A 24,813-nucleotide genomic window follows, 5' to 3' on the forward strand; every position below is an offset into this window, starting at 1 on the left:
GGTGGGTAGCAAGCCTTCGATGATGGCCACTGCTGGCCTGACCCTGTCACAGCTGTGCTCATCCTGTCGTGTCTTGCCCTCAGGCTCAGCTTGGTGCCTGGCGGTGGAGACATGGCCCCAGGGATGGCCTGCAGGTGGGGGCTGGGTCCCGCTGTGGTGGTGCTCACCCAGCAGGCACGTCCTCAGCGGCCCGGCGGGCTCCCGGGGTACTGTGTGCAGTTGCTCAGAGGGTCAAGAAAGGGGAGGTGGGAGAACCAGTCCCCAGCCTGGGAGTGCGCCCTCCAGAGACGGGCTTGAGATGACACTCTCCTCTGCCTTATTTGTTCAAGTTCAAAACCACTTCTAGATAGACTGAGAGCTTCGGGTGGAGAGTAGGGCAGGCTTTGGGCACAGGGCTGCTGGTGACATGGAGTGGAGCCAGTCACTCCTCCCTGTGGTCTGGGGGGCTCCCTGAAAAGGGTGGCAGTGTGAGGTAAAGAGACAGGCCTGATGGTGAGGAGGAGAATGGCCTGTCGAAATGGTGCCCGCGTCCTGTTGAGAGATTCACGCTGACATTACTTATAATAACACGGTAGCATTCCTGGCATTTCCAGGGCTGCTCTGAAGGAGCTGTTCTCTGGCCTTAGAAGGGGAGCTTCTGGAACAGCCCACGCCTCCTCTGTGCCCATCGCACACTCCAGAGGTGCTTCTCCGCTTCCGACAGCCTCTGGTCTCTGTTCTCAGGATGGATGCCAGACCTAGCTGCAGGTTCGCTGTGATTCCCTTGGCAGTGACAACGTCCTGGGGTGGTGAAAGCCCATTTCCTCCTGGGGCTGAAGTGCAGGGGCTGGCAGCTTGCAAAGACCTTTCTTTAGGGACACTTGGGTACATGGGGGCAGATGGTACCTAGCACAGGCTTTGTATGTCAGGCTGAGCTGATAGGCTTGTCCGGGGCAGCCCAGTGGGTGACAGTTCACATGAAAGCATCCCACCTGTTGGCTGAGATATAGCTTCAGGACGCCTGGGTCCCCGTCTCTGCTCTGGGGCCAACACGCCTATGGCTGACCCAGCCTGCGCCTTAGGCCCTTCACCTCTAATGGGAGGCAAACCAGTGCTTCTGAAACTCTTTCTGTAGTGAACCTGGAATCTGACTTTTTTCCAAATAAACTGTATCCCGAAGCTCACTGTAAAAAGCAGACGCAGCAAGACTAGGGTGTGTGTGTGTGGTTGGGGGGTTGGGGAGGCGGAGACCTCTGCAAACCCCCCCCCCCCCCCCCGTCTCCCAGCCTGGCCCCAGGAGACCCCTGTTTGGAGAAGCCCCAGCTCTGCATACACAGCTTACCAGCCGTAGGACCAGACGATCCCTGAGGGCCTTCCTGCTCTGGAGTTCAGGTTCAGCCTCGCCAAACCCTTTGATGCCGTTTCAGGGTGATCTGTTACTACTTTGAGCAGTTGCAAACATGTCCTGGTAGCCCGAAGAGGGCCATCTCTCAGATCATGTGCTGCGCAGCAGCAGGGGAGAAGCCGAGTGGGGGGCTGGGAACCCCCTGGATCTTTACAAGTACGGCGCATGCGTGTGCTCTTGTGCTGGTGTGCGCGTGGACGAGGGATCCGTGAGGTTGCAGGGCTGGGTGTGAGATGACGTGGGTGTTGGTGCTGATGTTCAAGATTGTGTGAAGGTGACTTGGTTGTGTGAGTGTGTGTGTGTGTGTGTGTGTGTGTGTGTGTGTGCCTGAGGGCATGGCCATCCGAGCAAGGGCTCTCAGATGCCTGCCCAAGGCCCAGGGGCAGGCCTTGCACCCATATCAGTGCCTCCTGTCGTGGGCTGTTCCCAGCTCTGTGGGGAGCCAGGGTGAGGGTGCCAAGGGCAGATGCGAACATAGCCGGGCACAGCCTGGCCGCTTCAGCCTCAGAGGCCGGAAGAACAGTAGCGAAGCTGGCCTTTGAATTTTGTTTACTGGTGCCGACTGCAAAGCCTTGTGAAGGTTTTATTTTTTTCCACTTGATTTCCAGCCATCTATTTTCCTTCCTAAGATCTTGAGTTGCTTACAGTAAATCTCATACAGGCTTTCATGCTTACCTAGCTCTATCGCTTTCCAAACCGCATGGCCTAGAACTTTCCCCAGCATGCTCTCACAGGTCTCAAAGATGCTTGGGACCCTGGGATTCGGGGGACACAAGGGAAGGCTCCGGAGATGCCCACTTGGTGGCAGAGGCCCGGGTGGTGGGGGGGACAGCTTGGGAAGAGACCCTTTTTGTGCCTCACACCCGTGGCACTCATTGCAGTGGCAGCGTGGGCCGTCCAAAGGCAATCTTGAGAGTCCAAAATAGGCAGTAGCTTGTCATCTGCTGAAGTAGTTTCTGAACAGCACAATGCAGGCGCTGAGCGTGAGGGGCAGCACCCACACCGTGGTGGCTTTGTGGCTCTCTAAAACTTTCTCCAGGAGAGGAAAAACAACAGCAGTTTCTTTCTTTGTGGAAATAGCCCTGAAAGAAAGCCATCCGTGAGTGTTGGCGATGCAAGGCAAGTGACAGAACTTGCTTCTTAGCCAGTATAAGCAGAAAACAGCACTGTTAATTGATTCATATCAAAAGCCCAGGCCTTTAGGAGTGTCTGGATCCAGGAACGAGACAGCGTCTTTGGGACATGGTGTCCCTCCTTCTGTCCTGTCATGCTTCTTTCCTCTGTCTCAGCTGTATTCTCAGGAGGGCCCTGCTGTGTGGTGGGCTTCGGTGAGCCCTGCAGAGAGGAAGTCCCCCCTTTTAGTAAAGATTTTATTTATTTATTTCAGAAAGAGAGAGAACAGGAGCCAGGGAGAAGGGCAGAGGGAGAAGGAGAAGCAGACTCCCCACCTAGTAGGGAGCCCGATGTGGGGCTTGATCCCAGGATCCCGGGATCAAGACCTGAGCCAGAGGCAGACCCTGAACCGACCGAGCCACCCCAGTGCCCCGAGGAAGCCCTTTCTCCAGTGCCCCTCAGCCTGCTGGCAGCCATGACCCCATTCCCAACACCTCATGGTGGCCAGGCCTGGGCTGCACCCATCATGGGGCGTGTGAACACAGAGGGCCTGGAAGGCAGGCAGAACCCACAGAGGGGTGCCACACTGACAGGGAGAGGGGTGGGCTGTCTAGTCAGGAACTGGGAGCTTGGGATTCATCAAAGAACAGGAGAGCAGATGTGGGTTTGGGAGTGGGTCAGATCTGGGCCTTAATCGAGGCCCCCACAGGCTCCCCTCAGAAACAAAGAAAAGCAATGACAAAGCTTCCAGATCTGGCAGAGCTCACCGAGGCAGAGACCACCTTAGTCGTGGGCTGGGCCAGTGGCTTGTGGCATAAGGATTTGAGCAGGGGGCTGTCCTTGTTGAGAATCCCAGGTTCTTGGTGGTCCCAGATGTGCTGTTGTGACAGGAGGGGGTAGATGGGATACCCCTCAGCTTTCTCCCCCACCCTCCTGCTGCACCCACCTGGACTCCTCCAGCCCAGAATAACGCGGCACACACAGAACCACCCAGACCAGGCCTGGGGCCGTTATCCCATTTTTCGGATGTGGGGACCAAGGCTCTAAGAAATTAGGGCAGGTTGCTGGCAAGTTGAGCCCTCTCTGTGTGGCCTGGCCTCCAGTCTAAGACCCTGTGCATGCATCCGCTTCCTGGGCTGGGGGAGGAGTGACAGGCACTGCCCTGCTGTGTCTGCCAGCTTAGAAGGAGAAGTGGGAAACAAGTGGGCCAACACCAGACCAGGGGCTTGTCCACCAGCTTCCTCCTCCATTTCAGTTCAGCCGGCATTGTCTGGGCCAAAGCAAGGCCAGCCCCAGGTTGCTGAGGTGGCATGACAGGGCTAGTGAGTGTCGGCGGGGTGTGGTTGAGGGCGACACCCCGAGCCTCCTGTGGCAGAGGGGGCGACTATGCCCAGTCCACACTGGCATTAGTGGCAGAGCTAGGAGAGTCTCCTGACTCTCGGCGCGTCTAGCAACCCTACCCACTTACCCAACGGCTATCCCTCCATGTTCCTCGAAGGGCCTGGGCATCCAGGTAAAGAGGATGGGCCTCAGGAGGAGGGAGAAGCAATTAACTTTCTGGAAGAATCTTCCATTCCAGGCCTGCCTCCGTTGCTTGGGTGGGAGGCTTCCTTCTGCCTGCCTCCGCACACCTCCTGGGATCCAGCTTCTGGAGGCTGTTCCTTCCGGGCCTTCCCTGTAGCTTCTCCTGGGGTGGGGTGGGCCAGGCTCCCAGAATTTAGGGCCCATTTGCTGTGTATCTGCAGAGTTAGAGACCAATTCTGAGTGCCAGGGGGCCAGATGGACACAATGTAACCCTGGCTGTCAAAGTCCTTGCTGCCTGGAGGGACAAGGCGCGAAAAGCCTGGGCGGGTGCTCTGAGAAGGGCCCGGCTGAGGAGAGATGGGCACATCTGTCCTGGGGCGAGGGAGGTGTCTTTGCGGAAGAGGCAACATTTAGCAGGGCTCTGGGAGATAGGTGGGAAGGGTTTTGGCAGGCCACAAGAACAAAGCAGGTGAAGGCCAGTGGTGGGGGTTTGCAGGGAACAATCGCACTAAGTCTGGTTGGGAAGGAAGGGCCGGCACGTGGGGAGAGGTCTAGCGGGTGGTGAGGCAGAAGACAGCTTGAGAAGGGCTTGGGTACCTCTTTGTTCCCTTCCTCCCTCCAGGCCGGCTCCTTTCTCTCCATCCATGCGCCTTGCCCTCCCTCCTAGACCCCACCTTGCTCTGTCCTGTCCCGGTCCCTGCCTGGAGAGTGGCAGTCACAACCTGTGCCTCCAACCTGGGGAGCTCTGTGCTGTTTGTGAGACCCTTTCAGGGCTGGGCCCTTGTGGCAACAGCTCGTCGAGGTGCACATTGTTAGCCCCATTGGGGATGACACACTGAAGGCTCAGAGATGGAAAGCAATTTGCGGAAGGTCACACAGGGCAGGTGGCAGCGGAGGCCTGCCATGCAGGTGTACTGACTCATCGCCCACTCCCTGCAGGCCTTCCTGGGAAAACAGTCCATATCCGCTCTACCCAAGTCCTTTATAGATATTCATAGTTACATTTCAACCGCTTGCAGGCCCCCATTTATTCTGGGTTCTTGGCCATGACACGAGCAGTTGAGGTTGCGGGAATCATGACCTCTTGGTCATTGTGTTTTTAGTTGTTATTATTGTTGTTATCGTAGGAAAAAGGAAGTGACATTTACTAAATGCCAGATGCTTTATATAGTTCACCTTGCTCTCCCAGCAGTCTATAGTAGAGGGAGGCACCGTCCCACCCCTACTGCAGGGGGAGGCAGCCTCAGAGAGGGGGACAGCCAGTAAGTGGCAGTGACTGGATTCGAATCCAGGGGCCCCCTGCCTTTGGAGCCCAGGTTCTCTTAGTCGTTGCACAGATGCCCTTCGCACTATTGTTTGGTCCTTAAAAGTCAATAGAATTCCCAACGGACGGGGCAGCAGGGAGGCCCGTCCAGAGCGGGGTGTGGTGCCGCTCCTGGGGCCTGGTGCCTTGGGGTCAGGTGCCTTGGGGTCAGGGAGGTGGCTGGCCGGATCCTCCCGGGTTAATTACCACCTATTTTAGGCATGATGTTTTAAACATCAGAGTCACGAACCAGGCACACTCGTTCACATCCCAGAAGGTCCCCAGAGACTCCTGGCTCCAGTGCTCTGGTTTTATAAGTGAAGACATAGGCTGAGAGCGAGGCAGGGACTTGCCTGAGGTGACTCAGCCAGTCTGAGGCCGAGCTGGCCGCTGCCCCCACCTTGCGGACGTTGATTTTAGGTGAGTGGCTTTGACTGTAGGTTGGAAACGTGTGTCTGGGCCAACTAGACCTACTTTCTTCTTATTCAGAAACTTTGGTGCCAGAGACCCAGATTCACATGTTCAGATGCGTGCTGGGGAGGCTTTAGGGTGAAGGGACGTGGCATCAGGAGTGGGGCTTCAAGGCTCCTGGGCCTGCCTGGGGCTGGCCAGCCAGGTGGAGCATCGCATGTTCTAGGCCACAGTGGACACTGTGTGGTGTTGGCTCTGGGACGCAGTCCTGGCCTGCTCTCTGTATGATCACAAGCCCACGAGTCCCTTCTCCTTTCTGGTCCTCAGTATCCCCCGTTGGTGAAATGGAGATGGTGGTCCTCGCTCTTCTGGCCTCACGAGGCTTTCAAGAGGATGGTGTATTTGAAAGTGAGCTTCCAGGGTCTACAGAATCAAAGCTCAAGCCCTGTAAGCTGCTCAGTGACAGTGCGTCTGCCCCTTGGAGACATGTGACGAGGAGCGACTGGAGGGAGGCCGCAGAGCTCTAGCCCAGCTGTGGGCGCCGAGTCTGGGCTGGCACCTGTCACGAGCCCTAGGCTGCTGTGTTCTTTCTCTAGGCATCCATTTTTCCCACCTGCGAACTGCTGAGCCCTGAGGTCTCTGCCCGCCCTGGCGTCCTCTTTGTTCTGTTTCTTGGTACAGTGCATGGTCTCTGGGAACCCTCGATGGGGGCACAGCTGGGAGAAGCAGTCCTTGCTGGCATCCTAGGCAGAGCTCGCTGGTCCTTTTCCACTGGATCCTTCGGAGGCGAGCTGTCACTCTGACCATGGGTCCAGGTTCCTGCCCTTGGCTCCCAGAATGCTGAGGAGGCCGGTGGCAGGGCAGCCAGGGTCAAGCCACTCCTCATAAGTTTCCTGGCCCTGGGCAAGTCCATTCAGGCTCCTCCCACCCTGTGCTTCTCAGAATCCCAAATCCAGGCAAGCTCCTGCTCCCTGAAGGGGTCCCTGGTGCACGATAGCCTCAGGGCACAGGTTTCATCAGGTCCAGGCTCCTGCTGGCTCCTGTCACCCAGCCTGGTAGCTGGCCCCAGGCTGTGCAGAAATTTTTTAGAGCCCAACATTGTCCATTCCCCAGGTGGACGGGGGAAGGGACAGCCTGCCTGTTGGACCGAACAGTGTCAGTCCCAGGGAAGGGCTTCTCACAGATTGTGGCTCACAAACCCAGCAAGTGTGGGGACCTCAGAGCCCAGGCAATCCCTCCTCTGCTTTGGCCCCTGCTCCCAGGACGCTGCATGACCTTGGAGACCTGGGGGTTCCCCAGAGGAGCTCTAGGGGCTGGAAGAGGGAGAAGGATGGGATGCCTTCGGCCAGAGCAGCTCTGCCTTTATGTCTTACATATTTGGCTTCTGCCTAGAAGATGACATTTGAAGAAGGAGCTCTGAGTCTAAACAAACGTTGGAGGCCGCTTGGTGTGTGTTTGCTAGGGTTGCCGTCACAAAGTGCCACAGCCTCGGTGGCTTAAACAGCAGAAACTCCCAGTTCTGGGGACTGGACGTCCAAGATCATGGTGTCAGCAGGGTTTGTTTCCTCGGAGGCCTCTCTCCTGGGCCTGCGGGCAGCTGCCAGGCTCTGTGTCTTTCCTCTGCAAGCTCGCATCCCTGGCATCTTCTTCCTGCAGGGACCCAGTCAGACTGGATTAGGGTGACCCTAATGGGCTTGGGGAGCTGAAATCACTCCTTGAAAGGACTTGTCTCTGAACACAGCCACATTCTGAGGTACTGGGATCAGGGCTTCAACATATGAATTTGGGGGAACACAGTTCAGCCCATAGCACCATGCATCTTGTGCAAGGCCCTCATGTCACAGAAGGGGAGACTGAGGCCCAGAGAGGAGAGGTCGGCCACCACACAGCAGGCTGGAGCTGGAACTCCGACCTGGTGACAGCCCTGCCCTTTGAATTGCCCTCTCTCTGAGCAGGGTAGAAGCAGTTTTCCTTTGCTCAAGGACTCCTCACACTCTGCTCTCCAGGGAATTCCCCTAGAGGGAGGTCTGGGCATCTAGATTTGCCAAAGTTGTAAATCTCTTAAGCCGTAAACTGCTCCCTGGCGTCTCGCGAATGCCCTAATGTGAAATGCAGACGTTCCTCCCTTTCAAGCTCCGCGCTCTCTCCTGAATTTCCCATCGTGTTTGCACCTAAGGATGCAATTACCATTTCCTCCCATTGTCCTTTCTGCTTGTCCCTCGGCTCTCAGCTGACGCAGGCTCTCAAACCCGCTGGGTGAGCACGAGGCTGTGAGATTATGAAGATCGGACCGCTTCTGAAAGCTCTGGGCTGGCTCGGGACCAGCGATGCTTATCAGTCCACCCAGGGCTCCTTTGAGGTTATTTTCTTCTCCTCAGAAGATGCCCGTATATGCTGCGGAGAGCGTTTCCATCAATTCTTCTGCCTGAACCAGCGCCAGTCAAGCACTGCCTTCGGCCATGTGGCGCCCCAGCCGGCTCCTTCCCAGGCCTGCTGGGCTGTCTCTGGTAGGGGAGCCTCCCAGGCCCTTCCCAGGACCCCCAGGCCTCCGTGCTTCTCCGCCGGGCGCCTGCAGTGCTGACCCGGCCCATCTTCCTGGGTGGACCCCAGACCATCCCCATTTAGCCATGGTTATTAAAAACCACAAGAAAGCATTTCTCCGGCAAAGGTCATGGAGCTTGAGTTTCTAAACTCGTTTGGGAAGGAGACGGGGCCAGGGTGTTTTAGGTTTGTGGACTTATGGCAGATCTTAGATTTAAAGCATAAAATTGAGACCAGGTTTCTCTTCTCTTCCACTAAAAGGGAAAACAAACATTGTGATTGCTGAGCTCTTTCCTCTGGGCTGTCCGTCTGTGGTCTCTTTGGGGTGGGGCCGGAGGAGGCAGGCTGGGCGGCGGGCACGGCGCTGGGCTGGCAGCGTGCCCCAGGGCATGTGCCGCAGCCTCCCGTCACCCCCAGCGATGCCCTTCTGAGTCTTTCCATGTCTATAAAATATAGTAAGCCTTACTTCGCCGGGGGTGGGGCTGCGTTCCAGAGATGCTGGCTCCTTTCCTGTTCACTCGTCCACAATTCTGATCAACAAGGATTTACGTGGGGCTAGGGAAAAGGTATTGTGTCCTGGTGGTGGGCTTTCTAGCTGGTTGGAGAGCGCTGAGATTCATGGAGGGCTGGGGTTGCCTCCTGGTGCTGGCCTCACCTGTGACAGAGCCATGCTGACAGTGACTCCTAGTCCCCGGCTCTGTACAGCTCTTAAGAAATCGGTTTCTTCTGGTTTGAGGGATGCGTTTTGGCCAAGGGGCTTTGCACCTCGTGCCTTTTGGGGGGCCCCCATCTGAGGGTAGAGCCATTGTGGTGACCTGGGGTTGGGAGAGCACAGGCTTCCAAGATGGGCCGTGGGGTCCCCCTCCAGCTCCATAGCCCATAAGCCCCCTGCCCTGGGCAAGTCAGCGCTGCTCTGAGCCTTGGTTTTCTCTTGGCATTTGACCAATCGTGTGTGTACAGGGCCTGGTACACGGTCTGTGCCCAGGCGATGGCAACTATTATTTTAGGACTCCCATTGCTCCCATTGAACAGACTCACAAGCCGAGGCCTGGAGATAGAAGGGGATGTCCCAGTGCCCAAGTTGGTAAGCGGCAGTCGGGGTGGGAATGGGGGGTGCTGGATTGCAAATGCAGGGACCTCCCTGCGGTGTCACGCTTCTGTCACCCTTCTGCATGTTGGTAGTGGCCCCGGTGAAGCCAGAGCGGAGGCCACTGCCCAGAGCAGAGTGAACGGGAGCTGCGGAGCACTGGGTTGCCCCCAAATCCAGAATTCTGGGCCTCAGACTGGAGCCTGAGAGGAGCCCCTGATCACCCAGAGAGGTTTGCTGGGGAGGCCCGAGTCAGGCAGAGGCGTGCTAATACCACTTCGTCTGTGTCTTCTAGTGTCCGTCAGGACTTCGATGTCCCCACCAGCCACCTGATTGGAGCACATGGATACTGCACCCAGGTCAGGGGGTGTCGTGGGGTGCCGGATAGCTGAGTGCTTCTTTTCCTTCCTCCTCCCTTCTTTCTTTGCCCCTGCCAGCCCTTTCCCAGCATGTGCCAGCCTCTGGCATGGACCTAGAAAGGCCACTCAGTTCAGCTTCTGCTTCTGAGAGCTTGCTGTGCCCGCTCTGTGTGCTGGGCTCTGCAGGGAGTACCAAGGACAGAGCCAGGCGCCACACAGCCCAGCGCCCCAGTCAGAGCCCCGAGGACAGACTGGGGGCTCTGGGCCAGCTGGGGAGATGAGGACCATGGCACCCTTTGTGTTCGCACAGGGCACCAGCTTGGCAGTGACCCTCCCCAAGCTGAGCTGATCTTCTTCCCGTCCCCAGGCCTCAGTTCCCTCACTTGTAGAATGAGGAGTTTGGACTAAACCAGTGCGTCCTAAACTTTGATGTGCCCTAGAACCCCCTGGGAGTCCTGTTGAAGAGCAGGCTCCGATCCAGTGGGTCTGGCCTAGGGCCTGAAGTTCTGAATTGCTAACAGGCTCCCCAGAGAAGGTGATGCTGCTGGTCCACGGACCACACTTTAAGTAGCAAGGGGCTACCTGACCCTAAGCTTTGCTACTGTGTTGATTTTGAGTCTTGGGGCAGGAGCAGCCTATTTCCCCTTTCTCCCCCATTTCAAGAAGGCTTCCTGCGCTGAGGAAGGTTTGAGACGGATGGGGAACAGGAGCCTTTTTCTCCCCCTTGAAAATCAGGTGGGAAAACTCAAACCCATCTGAAAAAGGCCGCGCCTTTCTTAGCCGCCGCCCCTGAGGTGCAGTATCTCAGAGCAGACATTTCCTCCAAATTCCTTCTCATTTCCTCTGCAAGGACACAAAGGGGCCCCTTCGCTATCTCCCTCCAATGGGGTTCCCTCCGTGGCCATCAGAGGGGGCCTTTTTTACTGTCACCAGGGCAGGGGTCTTGGTGTTGACGGAGGGATTTATTCACTGGGGCATGGCTTTTATAATTCAGGGGAAAACTCTTCTGTGAACTCTTCCCTCCAAAGTTTATGTTGGGAACGGCCTATCCTGGCCATTCCCACGTACCATGGGGCGATTGCTGCCTGCTGGCCTTCCGCGCATGCCGGCCCTGACAGGGTGGGTCAGACGGAGGGTCCTGCCTGCCCAAGTGCGAAGGCTGGGCTCACTCGGATCCTTCCTCGGTGGCACAGCAGGCACTTAGTGGCCAGTGTTCCTCTGGGATCTTCGGCGGCCAGGTGGTACCCTGCGGGTAACAAGTGAGGAGAGAGGGGAGGGCACCAGGCAGGATGCTGAAAAATGTGGGTGGAAATCCAGCTCTGTCACTAACTAGCTGTGTGGCTTGGGGAGATCCTCTCCTGTCTGTGAGCCCCAGGGTCCTCATTCCTCCCAGGAGGTTGGACCCCTAGATGCCCTGCTGCAGGAAGGGCCCTTCCCACCACCTCGATGCAGGAGGCCCTGGCTGAAGGAGACGGCCAGAGGAACAGGGCTCCACATGTCACTGATCACCCGGTTCTGGGGTCAGCAGGCTTGTCGCTCTGTCGGCTGTGCGGCACAAGTCACGTGGCCCCTGAATGTGTGATGCCACTTGGTTGATGAGGGCAGGGACAGATCTAGAACCCAGTCTGGGGCTTCCTCGCCTCCTCCTGTCTGCCTCTGCAGGCCTCCACTCTCCCTCCCTGCTTGAAGACCCTGCCATCTCCCGTGAAATCCAAATAAGGCCTAGAGTCGCTTTCTTGGTGTTTTTGCACCATTGTCCGCTTCCTGGTGTTGATAACGGGCACTGGTTGTGTCAGATGTTATTGTTGGGGGAAGCTGGGTGAAGGGTGCACAGGAACTCTCTGTACTATTTTTACAAATTCTTCTGAGTCTAAAATTATTTCAAAATAAAAAAGTTTATGAAAAAAATGCCATCCTTCAAGACCCACCCAAATGTGGCTTCTCCACAGAGTGGCTGTGACTCAGCCATGTGGTCCCATGTCTGCCTGGCCCCGGAGGGCTGTGTGCACACATTGTTAGAGTCCCAGTCACATCCTACACTGTGCTTCAGCCATGCAGGGACGCACCTGCTCCCCGCCCTAGGCCCGGACGCCCGAGGTCAGGAGCCATTCTTTCCCTGCCGCCGGGCACCCCCCTCCCCTGCTGCCACCTGGGGCTCAGGCCCGGGGCCCGTGCGTAGCTGGCGCTCGGTGAGAGCCTGTGGGATTGAGGTCACAAGGAGTTCCTAGAGTCGCTCAACTGGGAACCGCTGGCAGCTTTCTCTGGGGGCCGGTGGGAACTCCCAAGTCCCAGCCCCCTGTGATTTTGGGCTCTTTCCCTCCTTGCTTTCCTTCCTTTTCCACCCCCACTTTTTTTGTTCCCGATCTCCCCTGGACAAGCCTTTCCCCTTTCTTTCATCTACAGGAACTCGTCAATCTGCTCCTGACCGGGAAAGCGGTGTCCAATGTTTTCAACGACGTGGTGGAGCTGGATTCTGGGAACGGGAACATCACGCTGCTCAAAGGCATTACTGCGCGCAGTGACATTGGGTTCTTATCTCTCTTTGAGCACTACAATGTGTGCCAGGTACTGGGGGCTCAGGGCTCCCGAGACAGAGGGGCCCGGCGCCCGGGCACGAGAGAGAGGGAAGGCGGGGACAGGGAAGTTCAACTCCAGTTCCCGGAGCCGGTCAGAATTTGGCCCAGTCTCAATCACAGAGGGTTTGGGAGGAAGTATGGTTTCACTGCCGTTGAGTACTGGCATGGAATTCATACCCAAAGCCAGCCGAGGGACTCCAGTGTGACTGTGGGTCCGAGCAGATGCAGTTGGGGTGTGTGTGTGTGTGTGTGTGTGTGTGTGTGTGTGTGTTGGGATGGGGTCTTCTCCGGGGATGGGGGACCTGAGGTCTTAGGCCATAGTCCTAGTTTCCTAGGTCTACCACAGCAAAGCACCACAAACTGGGTGCTTAAAACAACACGAGTTTGTCCTGGAGCAGAAGTTCTCCTAGCAGAAGTCCAAAATCAAGAGGTCAGCAGGGCTGTGTCCTCGCTGACACCCATTGGGAGAATCCAGCCTCATCTCTTCTAGCTGTTGGTGTTTTCTGGCAGTCTTTGGCATTCTTTGGCTTGTGGATTCATCACTCTAGTCTCTTCCTCTGTTGTCACGTGGCCGTCTTCACCCCGTGTGCCTTTTCCTTTTCTCAGAAGGATGTCGGTTGTGTTGGGCTAAGGGCCCACTCTACTCCGCTAACCTCATCTTAACTAGTTACATCCACAACAATCCTAATTCCAAGTTGGTCACATTCTGGGGGCTAGGATCTCCACGGATCTTTTGGGGAGGCACAGTTCAACCCTAACAGGCCTCTCAGTCTGTTTGCTAGTGTACTGCCCCCTTTCCTTCCTCTCTCCCTGCAGCCAGGGTCTTGGAAGGGGCCAGGCCCCTGGTGAAGCTGGGCAGGGTAAGGTGACTGTGTGTCTCTGTAGACTGCAGTTGGTGCCGGGCCCCATGTTCCTGTCTTAGCCTGCTGTTAGGCCTTTTCTGAGCCTTGGTTTTCGTGTTGTCAGAGAAGACATTGTTCTCTGGCTGGTGTCATGGTGCCCTTTCAGCTTGATCACAAGTTCAGGCTGCTTGCTGCCCCATTGCTAATGGGCCATGTGGTGTGGCTGCACCCCCAGGTCCTGCCCCCACAGACAGGAAGCCGACCTCTGGGCTCCACAGACTTGGGGAGGAAAGAATGATAGTGCTCCCTCCCTGATTTGCTGGTGTCAGGAGGGAGCCCAGGAATGTGGCCACGTGGGCCAGGAGAAGCGTCAGGGCCCCTGAGTGTCGAGCCCTGGGTGGGCTCTGAAAGCATTCAGCACGGAATTCCATGGGCTGAGAGAGGGAACCTTGGCCAGGCTCATGGAATCCCCAGGCTTACCATGAGCCCTGGTTTCATTCTTGCGTTGAGGGTGTTGGTCAGAAAGTAAACTATTTTCCTTTGGTCTGTGGAGGGTAATTGATGGGAACATCAGTTGGGGGTTGTCCTTCCCTTGGAATAAAATGCCGATTGAAGAAATTTAGGCCCTACAAGGATCCAAATTCTTGAATCCACACAGACCCCCGTCTGCTGATATATGCTTGGCTGAAGACTGAGGCTTGTATCTCTCTGCAGCAAGAGGATGTTTGCTCCTCTGCCTTGGGGCGGCAAGCTTCTAAGGAAGGACCCTCAGGCCTTCTCTCCTCTGCAGAGTTCACTGAGGACTGGGCATCTGAAGGAGAAGGCAGAGGTCTGGCAGTATAGACAAAGCCTGTCCTCTCCCTTACCACCACCTGCCATCCCCTCTATCCCTGAATTCCTCTGGTCCTACATGGTTGGCCGTGTTGGATGTGGAAGGAATCCAGGGAGATTTAGCATCGGTGCTCAGAGCTGGTCCCCCTCCACTGGGCAGCACCAGTGTGACAACGGGGAAGATCTGGCATTTAGGACAGCTTGGGGCTTGGCATCCATGGTGGGGCTGTTCTTAGGCTTAGGCTTTCTCTCACAGATGGCAGAAGCGGGCCTGCCCATCATTCAGCCTGTCCGGGGCTTCTCACGGCAGCCTCTGGCTGGAAGCCTGGTTCTAGAGCCCTCACTGAATATGTGGGGGCTGAGGGTAAGGGAGGTCCTGCCTATCGGTGAGCTTATTAGATGAGCCGCACTCTGGATGTGCCTGGGGGGGAGCAGAGGAAGCTCTGGACCAAGAAATGCATCCCCTGCTGAACTAGCCAGCCTTCTGCCCCAGCCTGGCTGTGTGTTCTGGACCTCCATTGGCTCCCCATGACCCCCCTGGACTGGTCTTGCCCATCGGACTTGCACCTCACTCTCACCACCCCAGACCCACTAATGAGGGCTGCAGTGGGAAGGCCAACCCCTCTTGTCTCCCGGTGATTGTGGTGGGGGGTACCGGCAGTCCAGGGAACGAAGGCATGGGACCAGGAGTTTAACTTCAGCACTTCTCCCATGCCCCGCAGGGCCCGTTCCTTGCTGCCTTCATGAAGGGACCTGAGCAAAGACTGAGCTTGGCAGGAAGGGCTCTGCCAGCTGCGTCTTCCTCCCGTTTTCCCCAGCTCGGCAAACAGCACCATCCACCCACTTTCGCAAACCCAGGAGCGTGCCCAACCCATCAGGTGGTCATGTGGCTCCTAGCCTAAGTCGTTTCTCTGGTCCGTCCATTTCTACCATGGTCCAAGCCACCAGCATTGCTGGTCTGGACACCTGTCCCCACCCCCATCCAGTCCTTCACTGAAGACACTGTGAGCTTTAAAAGAGTAGACTGAATCTCATCATGGCTTTGCTTCACACATCTCAGTGGTTTTCCCATCCTCTGAGACCGTTAGGGGCTGAGTTAGGTCCCCTCACAGATTCACACGTTGAAGTCCTGACACCCAGTACCTCAGAACGTGACTGTATTTGGAAACCGGGCCTTTAGACCCCATGAAGACAGAGAGAAGACGGCCATGAGCAAGCCAAGGAGAGAGGAGGCCTTGGGAGAAACCAGTCCTGCCCACACCTTGATCTTGGACGTCCAGCCGCCAGGCCTGTGAGGAAACAAATCTGTTGTTTGAGCCACGTGGCCTGTGGGACTTTGTTCTGGTGGCCCCAGCTAACTTATGCAGAGACCGGAAGCGCCAACTTAGCACGGCCTACAAGGCCCGATGAGACCTGCCCCTGCCATTTCCTCCCTTCACGCTTTGACTTAAATATCACTTCCTAGGGGAAGCCTCTCCTGACCTAATCAGTCCGTCTAAATAGGGGCCTGCTCTCATGGTCCCCTGCCACCTGGTCCCCCTCCATCACAGAATCTTAGTGCTTTCCTTCATAGGCCTCCTCTTGGTTCCAGATGTCACATTTCATTGCTTTTGAGATGCAAACTTTGCGTGCATTTGAACGTTTCTGAGATTTTGAGGCACTGTTCCAGTCGCTGGTGTGTCAGACTTCAACTGCCAGCTTGCTTCTTCATGAAGCAAACATAGTGATTCTGATGGCATCTTAGATTCGGGGCAGGGCAGTGCAAATGCGTCTGTATGACTGTTTGATGACTATCTGTCTTCCCTATTAATCCAGTGAGCCCCCCCCCCCAGGACAAGACTGGTCTTGTTTCCTTCTTTGCTGTAACGCCATCATCGAGCATAGTGTCTGGGACTGGCACATAAGGCGTGTTGAATGACCGTTGCCCTTACAGATGACGGACGGCGATTCTGCCAGCGGTCAGATGTTGGTTCTTTTAAATGAGGGCTTCTGAGCTGGCCGTCCACCGCTGGGTGCGGGGGCATTCACTCACCTCGCCCCTGCAAAAGATTTAAGAACCCCCCCCCCTTTAAAAGTGATTCCTAATGGTGCTGTCTGGTCCCCTCCCTGGAGAAAGCCTCAGACTGTACTGAAGGAAATGTGCCCCCCACCCTTCCTCCTTGCCCTGGGCCTTCGGTCACCTACCTCTGAACCCAGAGGAAGTGAATTTCATTTTTGGAAAATGTCACCCACTTGGAGGGGGCTCCTGAATGAGAAAACTCATTTATAAAGTCTCTGGGCAGCTTTTTTTTTTTGCCCGTAATCTTTTGACCGTTGAATAAATGGCAAGCTGCCCTTTTGTCCCCTCTGCTGGAAAATTCGGGGTGGCTGATTATGTAGACGCCTGCCCCCTGGCAGGTTGCATGGCTCTTTTTCCTGCAGTGAACGAGCCCTGGGTCCCCGAGAAGGCTCCCTGTTCGAGGTGAGGCCCTCACCAGAAAAGCCTCTTCTGAGCCTGGATTGGGAGCCAAGTTTGCAGTGGGGTTTAGGCACGTCCAGCCGCGTGCTCTAAGGCATCTAATTCCCCCACATCCACCGAGGAGAGAGCTTTGTCGTCACGTTTTAATGTCACAAGGGGCTGGGGTTGAGGGCCCTACTGGCCAGGCGGGGGCGGGGCGGGACGCTTGGAAAATGGGAAAGCGAACACGTTGTGAAGATCGCCATCCTACCCTCTGGTGGAGGCACCTGTTCATGGGCAAGTGTTTCACTAGGGACCTGAGCACAGCCCCCCTGCGAGACACTCCAGCCCAGAGTCAGCTTCCAGGAGGGCTCCAAGGGGCCCCAGGAAGACCGCTCGGCCACTCTTCTGTGACAGGCCGGAGAAAGTATGCCCTTCTCCCCACTGGAAAAATAATTCCCATTCTTTCCTTAATCCGCAGGCTGTGGCTGTAAATACCTGAGCATGCAAACATCTCCGTGAGGCTGGTGGGGATTAGGCCAGAGTCAGCCTGGCCCATGGCATGCACAGAGCTGAATAAAGCAGGGCCTGGGGTAGGGAGAGGTGCTGCCCCAGGGAGTCACAGGTGATGGGGAGAGAGCACAGATAGGACCAGCCAGCCTGAGGGGCAGAGCCAGCCAGGCCCATGGGCGACTGTGCAGTGGGCCCCCACCGCTCCAAGAGCGGCAGCACTGCAGGTCCTGGGGCACGTTCCTTGCCAGCTGCCCTCCCTGAACACCCCTCGGCGGGGTGCTTTGCAAGGGAGTCTCTCATCAGAAAGTCCCAGCTCCTTATCCTCCTCTTCTCCCTGTGCTCTTTCCCGAATGCCCTGCTAGTCCCCGGATATCTCTGGACAGGCCTTCCTGGCACCCCCCACAGACTGCTCACCCAGAGTCCCCCCTCTCCCTTCTCCCCGTGGCTCCAAGCCCACCTGTCTTCAAGGTAAAGTCCTACCTATTTGGAGTTCCACTTCATGCATGAGGACTCTCACTCGTCAAACATTTGCTCATGTCGACTTCTGACCCCTGCCCTTGGTGCTGAGGGCATAGTCCGGTGTGCAGGAGGCAGGCCGGTGCATCCTGGGGAGGCAGTGATGCGCTGCGGGAGAGAAGGCGGGTACCTGGTACCTAGTACCCGCTACCTAGTAACCCCCACCGGGGAGCTAGAGGGAGGTGAGTCCTGCTCCCTGGTTGGGTAGTTTGGGTGATGCAGGACCTGGAAGGGGAGGAGAGGTGTCCCAGCACTCTAGATGGGGGACAGTGTGTGCACAGGCCCAGGGGCCGGCCTCACTGGTGTGTTCGAGGACTGGTGAGAGGCTGGTGCGGCTGCGGGGTGCGGGTGTGGAAGAACAGGTGAGAAGGTCATCGTCTGGGGAGGAGCAGCTGGCTGCAGACGGGATGGGCAGCCCCGTGAGCCAGCTAGGTGTGGGGGAGGAGCAGCGGGGATGCCCGGATTTCAGGCCGGGGTACCTCGCGGCGTGACCGTGGGTGAGAGAAAGCCCCTGAAAGTGGTGGGGACGGCTCCGGGAGACAAGCTGTGTCTGTGAGCTGCGCAAGGGGCTCCCAGCCTGGTTCAGAGGCCGCGATCCCCAACAGAGCTCTCTGAGCTCAGCCCAGGCCTGGGTCAGATGGAAGATGCTCAGGCCCTTTCCCTGGGGCTAGCACGTGCGTCTCTGACCACTCCCTGTCCCTCTGGCAGGTGGGCTGCTTCCTGAAGACGCCGAGGTTCCCCATCTGGGTGGTGTGCAGTGAGAGCCACTTCAGCGTGCTCTTCGGCCTGCAGCCAGAGCTCCTGCGAGACTGGAGGGCCGAGCGGCTCTTCGACCTGTACTACTACGACGGCCTGGCCAACCAGCAGGAGCAGATCCGGCTGAGCATCGGTGCGCCGCCCCCACTGGCCCGCGTCCTCGGCCCTCGCACGTCCTCGGGGCAGTCAGAGAGCAATGCAGACCCGCAGACCCGTGTCTGCACTGGGGGATCAGAGAGCGGGTGTAGGCGCATCCTCCTGCAGGACGAGCCAGAGCGGGGCCCTGAGAAACTGGTGGCATTAGAGGGGTACGGTGAATGTGAGACCACAGAGTAGGGAGCCCCGGATACCATGCCGGCAAGTTTGGGTTTTCTTCTGCAGGCAGTGAGGAGCCATGGAAGGTTTTGGAGCAGGAGAGTGATGGGATCTGATGTGTTTTTAGAACGAATTATGCTGGTAGCTGATGGAGAGCAGGGGGGAGGGGTGGAGACTGGGGGTGGGAGGCTGTGAGGAGAGTGCTGTTGTCCAGGAGAGAACCAATGAGCAGGAATAAGGATGGGTCCAGTCATGGGGAGAAGCGGGGCAGGTGCCAGAAGAGTCTGGTCCCAGGAGCTGGGTTGTTGGTGATGACCTTAAAGCAAGCTCAGGCCCGGGGCTGATGAGTGTGTGTGTGTGTCTCTCTCGGCCCCCAGACACCACCCAGACCATCCCGGAGGACAAAGACAACGACCTCGTCCCGCCCCTTGAACTCTGCATCAGAACCAGGTGAGTCGGGTCTCGCTCTGCCTCTGGAAGCTCACTGAGTGGCTGGGAGGTGTGGTGGGGGGTAGTCATACCTGCAGGAAGGAGGATGGGTTTCTGGATTGCCCCAACTAAGAGTCTGTGGTGAGGCAGGACCTCCGCAGACTGGAAAGACGCAGTGCTTGGGGCTGGTTTGTATGTAGCATTTTGTGGTCTCTGTGGCCCAAGTGGAGAAGTGCGTGGTCTGGGAGGGGACTGTGTCTTCAGACAGCTTCTGAGGCTGCCCCTGTGGCAGGGGCGGTAGTGTGAGTAGCTGCTACTTGAGGTCTGTCCTTGCTCACGGCAGTCCCCAGCACGTGTGGTGAGGGCTGTTAGGCCCAGTCAGGAGGAAGGACAGGTCGCGGTACAGGTGGGGGAGGGGTGGGGTAGGAGGTGTTTGAGCAGGATAGGAAGGTGGGAGTGCCTAGCTCCTCAGTGGCCCCCAGGGTGTAGCTCTGAGATAGCTTCCTGCAGCAAAGGCGCCCTCTGCGTCCGGGACGAGCAGCCCCAGTCACTCTGTTGGTGCGGGTTGGGCCCTCTGAACCCCAAGCAGAGGTGCCCTGTAGCCTCAGACACAGGGTGGGGGGTTCCTGACTCCCCAATTCCAGTTCAGGCTCAGCGTAAGTTGGAGCTCACTTCACTCACGAGCCCACTGACCAGGCCCCAGTGCTGGGAACAGTCCTCTGGAGGGCTATGGGGTTGGAGCTCTGGTCCCTTCCCCCCCAGCCTCAGGCAGGCCCTTCACAAAGCCTTTGGGTAATGACTTGGAAGCCTCAGGGTGCAGTGGGGGGAGCAGAAGAGGGAGGGAGGAGGTCTGCATTCCATTGCCTTCTGGGGGAAGCTCTAGAACTCACACGTGGTGAGTGTGGGCTCTAGAGTTCGAATCCTTTCCACTTTCTGGCCATGAGCTGTCGGACTTCACCTATGTGTCCCTCACACTGTCAACTGTAAGACTGGGAAAATGGGAGAGCCAAGTGCAGGGCTGTTGTGAGAGCACCCGGTATCCCGCCAGATGCTCTGTAAACAGCTCTCACTGTTACTGTCTTAGTGGCCTGTGCCACAGTGTGACCTCAGGCAGAACCTTGTGTCCCTGACTGTGAAGTGATTAACTTGGGGTGGAGGACATGGATAATGCTGAGGCCCTGGGGCACTGACCACCTGCGATCCAGGGGGTTCGCTTGCAGCCTCCGGGTGCTGCTTACCCGCAGGCTAGTGAGCCCTTGACTGGAGCCACGATCACAGCGGAAACACCAGGGAGGGGATGCGGGAGACGTTGGGACATCCTCATTAGGCCCCATCTATTCATCCATCTGTTCATCCGTCCGCCTGCCCGCCCACCAAGCCAGGGACAAAGCATTCTTGTGGGGTCATGTGCTGGCTTTTCTTTCGTCGGGAGGATTAAAGGCCCATGCAGGCCACTTTCCTTTCATGTACAAAGGGCCACTCATTCCAGGTGATGAGAGAAGGGCAGCAGTGGAAAAAGGAGGTGACACTGGCCTTGGCACCCTCCGCAGGATGGGGCGGGAGGCCACAGGGCATCCTTCCTGCAGGTGGGCCTGCCAAGCAGGGCTGGGACCACACCCTGGGCACAGGGTCCGCCCACCTCCCCAATTCCGAAGGCCTCCATCTGTCTCTGTAGGGGGGATGGGGGACCACCACCCGGGACCTCTCCATGACCCCATCTGGAATAACGCCTCTTTTCCCAAGAATGGTTCCACTGCAGGACTCACCAGTACCTCCAGTGGGCCCAGGGGTTGGACTTTCTGGGCTTGGCCCTTACTGTCCAGTGCTTGACAATGACTCGGGGCTCTGGTCTGTTGGGGAGCTCAGTCCAGGGTCATCTGAGCATGAGCGTCGTTGGCCCAGAGTGCCTCTTCCTCTGTTGTCAGCTGTCCCCTTCTGCCAGGGCCCTGCCTATCCCAGCTGTAGCCGTGTGCCATGAAATGATGGGGGAAACTGGGGTCACTGCCTGCAGCCAGGAGCGAGTCCTTGGCCTGCGGCATATAGTCCAGGCTGAGTCCCTGCCCTGCCCTTTTCTGTCCCTGCTCACTGTCAGGGCGTGGGGACAAGGCTCTAGCCATGCTTCCTAGTTCTTTGTCACAGATAGAAAACCACATGTGTGCAGCACACAAGGTTAGGGACAACTGTCCTGGGGACTCTGTTGGCCCAGAATCCAGCCAGCCCCCTGATGGATGTAGGGATCGATACTCTGACACACCTGTCTCCATCTGTGGTTCAGCCATTGGAAAGATTTTCTCTAGAGTGTGGTCCTCAGGCTTTAGCAGACATCCCTGGAGGGTGTGGTAAAGCACGCATCAGTGGTCCTACCCCCAGGGGTTCTGGTTCAGCAGAGCTAGGTGGGGCCTGGGAATCGGCATATCTGGGGAGTGTCTGGGAATTGCTGGTGCTGCTGTCCCAGGACCACACTCTGAGAACTTCTGGTGCCTGGTGAGGGCAGTGCCTACCCCTCTGTGGCCCTTTCTGGCTGCCTTGTGAGGCAGATGTCAGGTAAAGTGCTGAGCCTCTAGCACCCGGGCTGCTGTAATACTCCTGGCCAGGGGTCCTTCCTTCCCATCCCACACCCTCCCCCAGGTAGGAGTATCCATCCTCTGCTAGGACTTTCCCAAAACCAGCTGCCTGCCTCTTCTATGACCTCTGTCACCTGCCCCACCATGGTGGGGCCACCTGGGCAGTTAATGTGGTGAGATTTTTCCCAGCGTTATTCTCAGAAAAGCTGAGTGGGTGAGTGAATAGTGGGAATGCTGGTTCCCCCTTCTCCCCCCAGTACCCATCAGATAACATACCACTGTAATGGGAAACAGCAGGCCCAGCCTCCTGGAATCCTGTTCCAAGGGGTTGGATTACAAAGGCTTTGAGTTTTGTTTTCATCCCAGATTCTCGAACAGCTCAAAGGGAGAAACTTGGGAAAGTGGCCTTCAAGGTCAGTGAAGACCCTGGGGAGAAAGGGCCCTGCCTCTTGGGGGATGAGCCCTGCTGCCCATAGGAGGTCCCCACCCTGACAGGAAGGGGGTACATGTGGCACCATGGCCTGAACTCAGGCCATGTCTCAGGTCATTACCACAGGATCGACCAGGCCCCTGAGCCCATCACTTCAACTCATGGAATCCCTGGGCTGGACTCCATGGAAGAAACAGCCAGATAAGACCCTGGGTCCTTGCTCTCGGAGAGTTCATAATTGAATAGAAGTCAAGTTCATGATCCACTGTGTCCTAATCCAGGCAGAGATGTGCTGCCTACCCTTAAACCTAGCCATCTTACCCCCAAAGGATCTCTGATGCTCATCCGGACCGATCAGGAAGCACGCCACATCCCTGGCCGTCTGGCAGCTTGCTGAGATCCACAGAAAGGCCCTTAGACACTACCTGATATGGCCCTTCTTTTCACAGAGGGGGGTCTCCAGAGTGCAGCCCCGTGCCCCCGGCCATACCTCGAGTCACAAACAAAGCAGGTCCTGAAGCATAGGCCTGTACCGTCCCAGCCCAGGGGAAGGTCACTGAGCGGGCAGTGTGATTTCCCGCCACCTGGCTTTGTTGCCACAGTGACATTACACAAGACAGACTGTTGGTTTTGCCTTTGGGGAAGAGCATCCTAAGTCGAATGGTCCCAGGTCCCGTGCCGCCTCTGCTCTCAAGTGTGACTCACATCTGGGCCTCAGGGAGTCTCCCATTACCTATGCTTGTGTCAGGAATGTGGGGTCTGTCCCCCACCACCCCCCGCCCCCCAGTTCCTGCTGTTCTGTGACCATCACAGCAAAAACAGACTCATTTATGGTCATTTCCAAACAAGACACACACAGTGACCTCTCGAGCTTCCAGCCTAGCCAGAGTGGGAGAAAATTAAACAGTTGTCAGTGGTCCAGAGGAAAGAGGAAAGAACTCATAACCAGGGCCTGGGGCTGGGCCACAGATGTTTCTGTTTGGAGGCTCAGACAAGAAATTGAAAATATAATTTCAGCTGGGAACAGTGTCTTCCAGGGGCTGGAGCTGAGTGCCCAGGTCCCTCAGCTGTATCCCCACCCGCCGGGGGAGGGGGGGTGCTGTGCCAGTCTTCATGCCTCAGCTGACACCCTCTTTGCCCAGGTACCCTCTTCCCAGTACCTCTCACCCACCAAAGGAGGGTTCCCTGGGTGCCCCCATGGCCCCAACTGCCCTCTTCCGATTCCCTGCCCTGCAACCCACACACACACTTGCCCATTGTGTTCCTTGCCCTGGTTGGGTTCACAGAACACTCAACGCCATGATGCAAGGGAAGAGTACAGAACAGGAGTCTGGAGACCTCAGTCCCTGGCTCTGCTGCCATCATGGTGTATGACTCCCAGAAGGCTTGGTTCTGCTCCAGACCTCAGTTTCCTCATCTGTTGGTGATGTAGAAGGATCCCTTCCCTGAGCTGTTGTGAGGTTGAAAAAAGAGAGGCAGAAGCATTCCCTTTCCCTTGGAGACCACAGGGGCGCACGGGGGTATGTAGGGAGGAGGAACAATCAGGAGGAGGCAGAGGGGAAGGGACAAGAGAGGACAAGGGCCGTGGGCTGGGCTTTGTGACTGCCCTGGTCAAAGGCAAGGCAGAGTGCAGTGTGAACAAAGATGGGCTTCACCACTGGGCTCCTGGGGGCTCCAGGAGGAGCAGCTGCTGTGGAGGGGTGTGTTCATGTAGCAAGACCCCCGGGAGCCCGTGTTTTGGCACTAAGAGGTCTTGGAGGGGACAGAGGCGAGTGACACCAGCTCTGTCCTTGAGGGGCTCATGGTCTGGTGCGGGAGGGAGGCCCCATGACAATATGGTGCTGAGAGAGGACCCCCAGGCTGCTTGGGGGTCAGAGCACACTTCTGGAAGGAGGAATCCTGGATCTGATCATGAAGAGTGGGGGTGGGGGTGGGGATGAGGGATGGTGGTTCCAGGTGGAGGGCACAGCACAGGCCAAGGCCCGCAGGGGAGAGACAGCCTACGGGGCTCATTCCAGAGCGTTCTGGCTCCCAGTGGCTGGAGCACAGGAAGGGGAGCTTGCACAACAGATGCTTGTCTGCAAATCTGTAGTGAGCAAGAGGAGTTCCGTGGTGTATTTCTACTGGTCAGCTCTGGGGGCTTTAAAACCTGGCCTGTGCCCTTCTCCTTGCTGATATCTACTAGGCATCTTCCCCCTGAGATACTCGAGTGTCATCAATGCTGAAAGTCTGGGGAGGCAGGTAACTGCTGTGCTTTACGGCCCTGGGGAGGGACGGCAGGGCCTCATTTGTGGCCCCTCTGTGTGCCCTCTCTGTGATGCTGAGCCTCCCCAAGCTCCAGGGACCACAGCGTCTTCACGGAGCTCAACCCCTAAGCCAGTGGTCCTCAACCAGGTGATGTTGTGCCCCCAGGGAGTATGTGGCAATGTTGGGACACATCTTTTGGGTATTGCGGCTGGGGAGGAGGGTGCCAAACATCCCACAACGCATAAGCCCCCAGAACAAAATTTACCTAGCCCACAGTGTCAGTGGTCTGAGGTCGAGAAAGCCTGCTGGAAACTCTCATGCTCAGCCTCCTGAACTAACCCTGCGTGAGTGAGCTTTCGTTCTGCCTGCTACACTGCGGGTCCGTGTCATCCCTGCCCTCCCTCTGCCAGCCCCTAATTGTATCCGCACAGCTCTGTTTACTGTCCTTGTAATTGGCCGTGGACTTTCCTGCCGGGGAACCATTCATCCCCACACAAACACAGCAGCCTTGCATCTCAGCCCTTGCCATTTTAAAAACATCTCTGCTTTGATTTTCTATCAACTGTAAACTGCTCTTCTCTGCTGCTTCTAATACTCTCCCCACCGTTGGCACCCGTTGGCTGGGCTGGGGTGGG

The 24,813-nt window shown here is 57.1% G+C and overlaps 1 protein-coding gene across 1 annotated transcript in view; it reads left to right on the forward strand.

The window, feature by feature from the left end:
- Window positions 1-24,813, forward strand: part of MINDY4 (MINDY lysine 48 deubiquitinase 4) — a 103,354-nt gene that overhangs the window by 74,331 nt on the left and 4,210 nt on the right. The window contains exons 14-17 of the mRNA XM_026508713.4: window positions 9,659-9,722; window positions 12,126-12,287; window positions 18,146-18,326; window positions 18,886-18,958. Coding sequence (XP_026364498.2) covers window positions 9,659-9,722; window positions 12,126-12,287; window positions 18,146-18,326; window positions 18,886-18,958 — 480 coding nt within the window. The remainder of the gene's footprint in view (window positions 1-9,658; window positions 9,723-12,125; window positions 12,288-18,145; window positions 18,327-18,885; window positions 18,959-24,813) is intronic.

Source organism: Ursus arctos, unplaced genomic scaffold (genome assembly GCF_023065955.2).
Source record: "Ursus arctos isolate Adak ecotype North America unplaced genomic scaffold, UrsArc2.0 scaffold_3, whole genome shotgun sequence".
NCBI classification, from domain to species: domain Eukaryota; kingdom Metazoa; phylum Chordata; class Mammalia; order Carnivora; family Ursidae; genus Ursus; species Ursus arctos.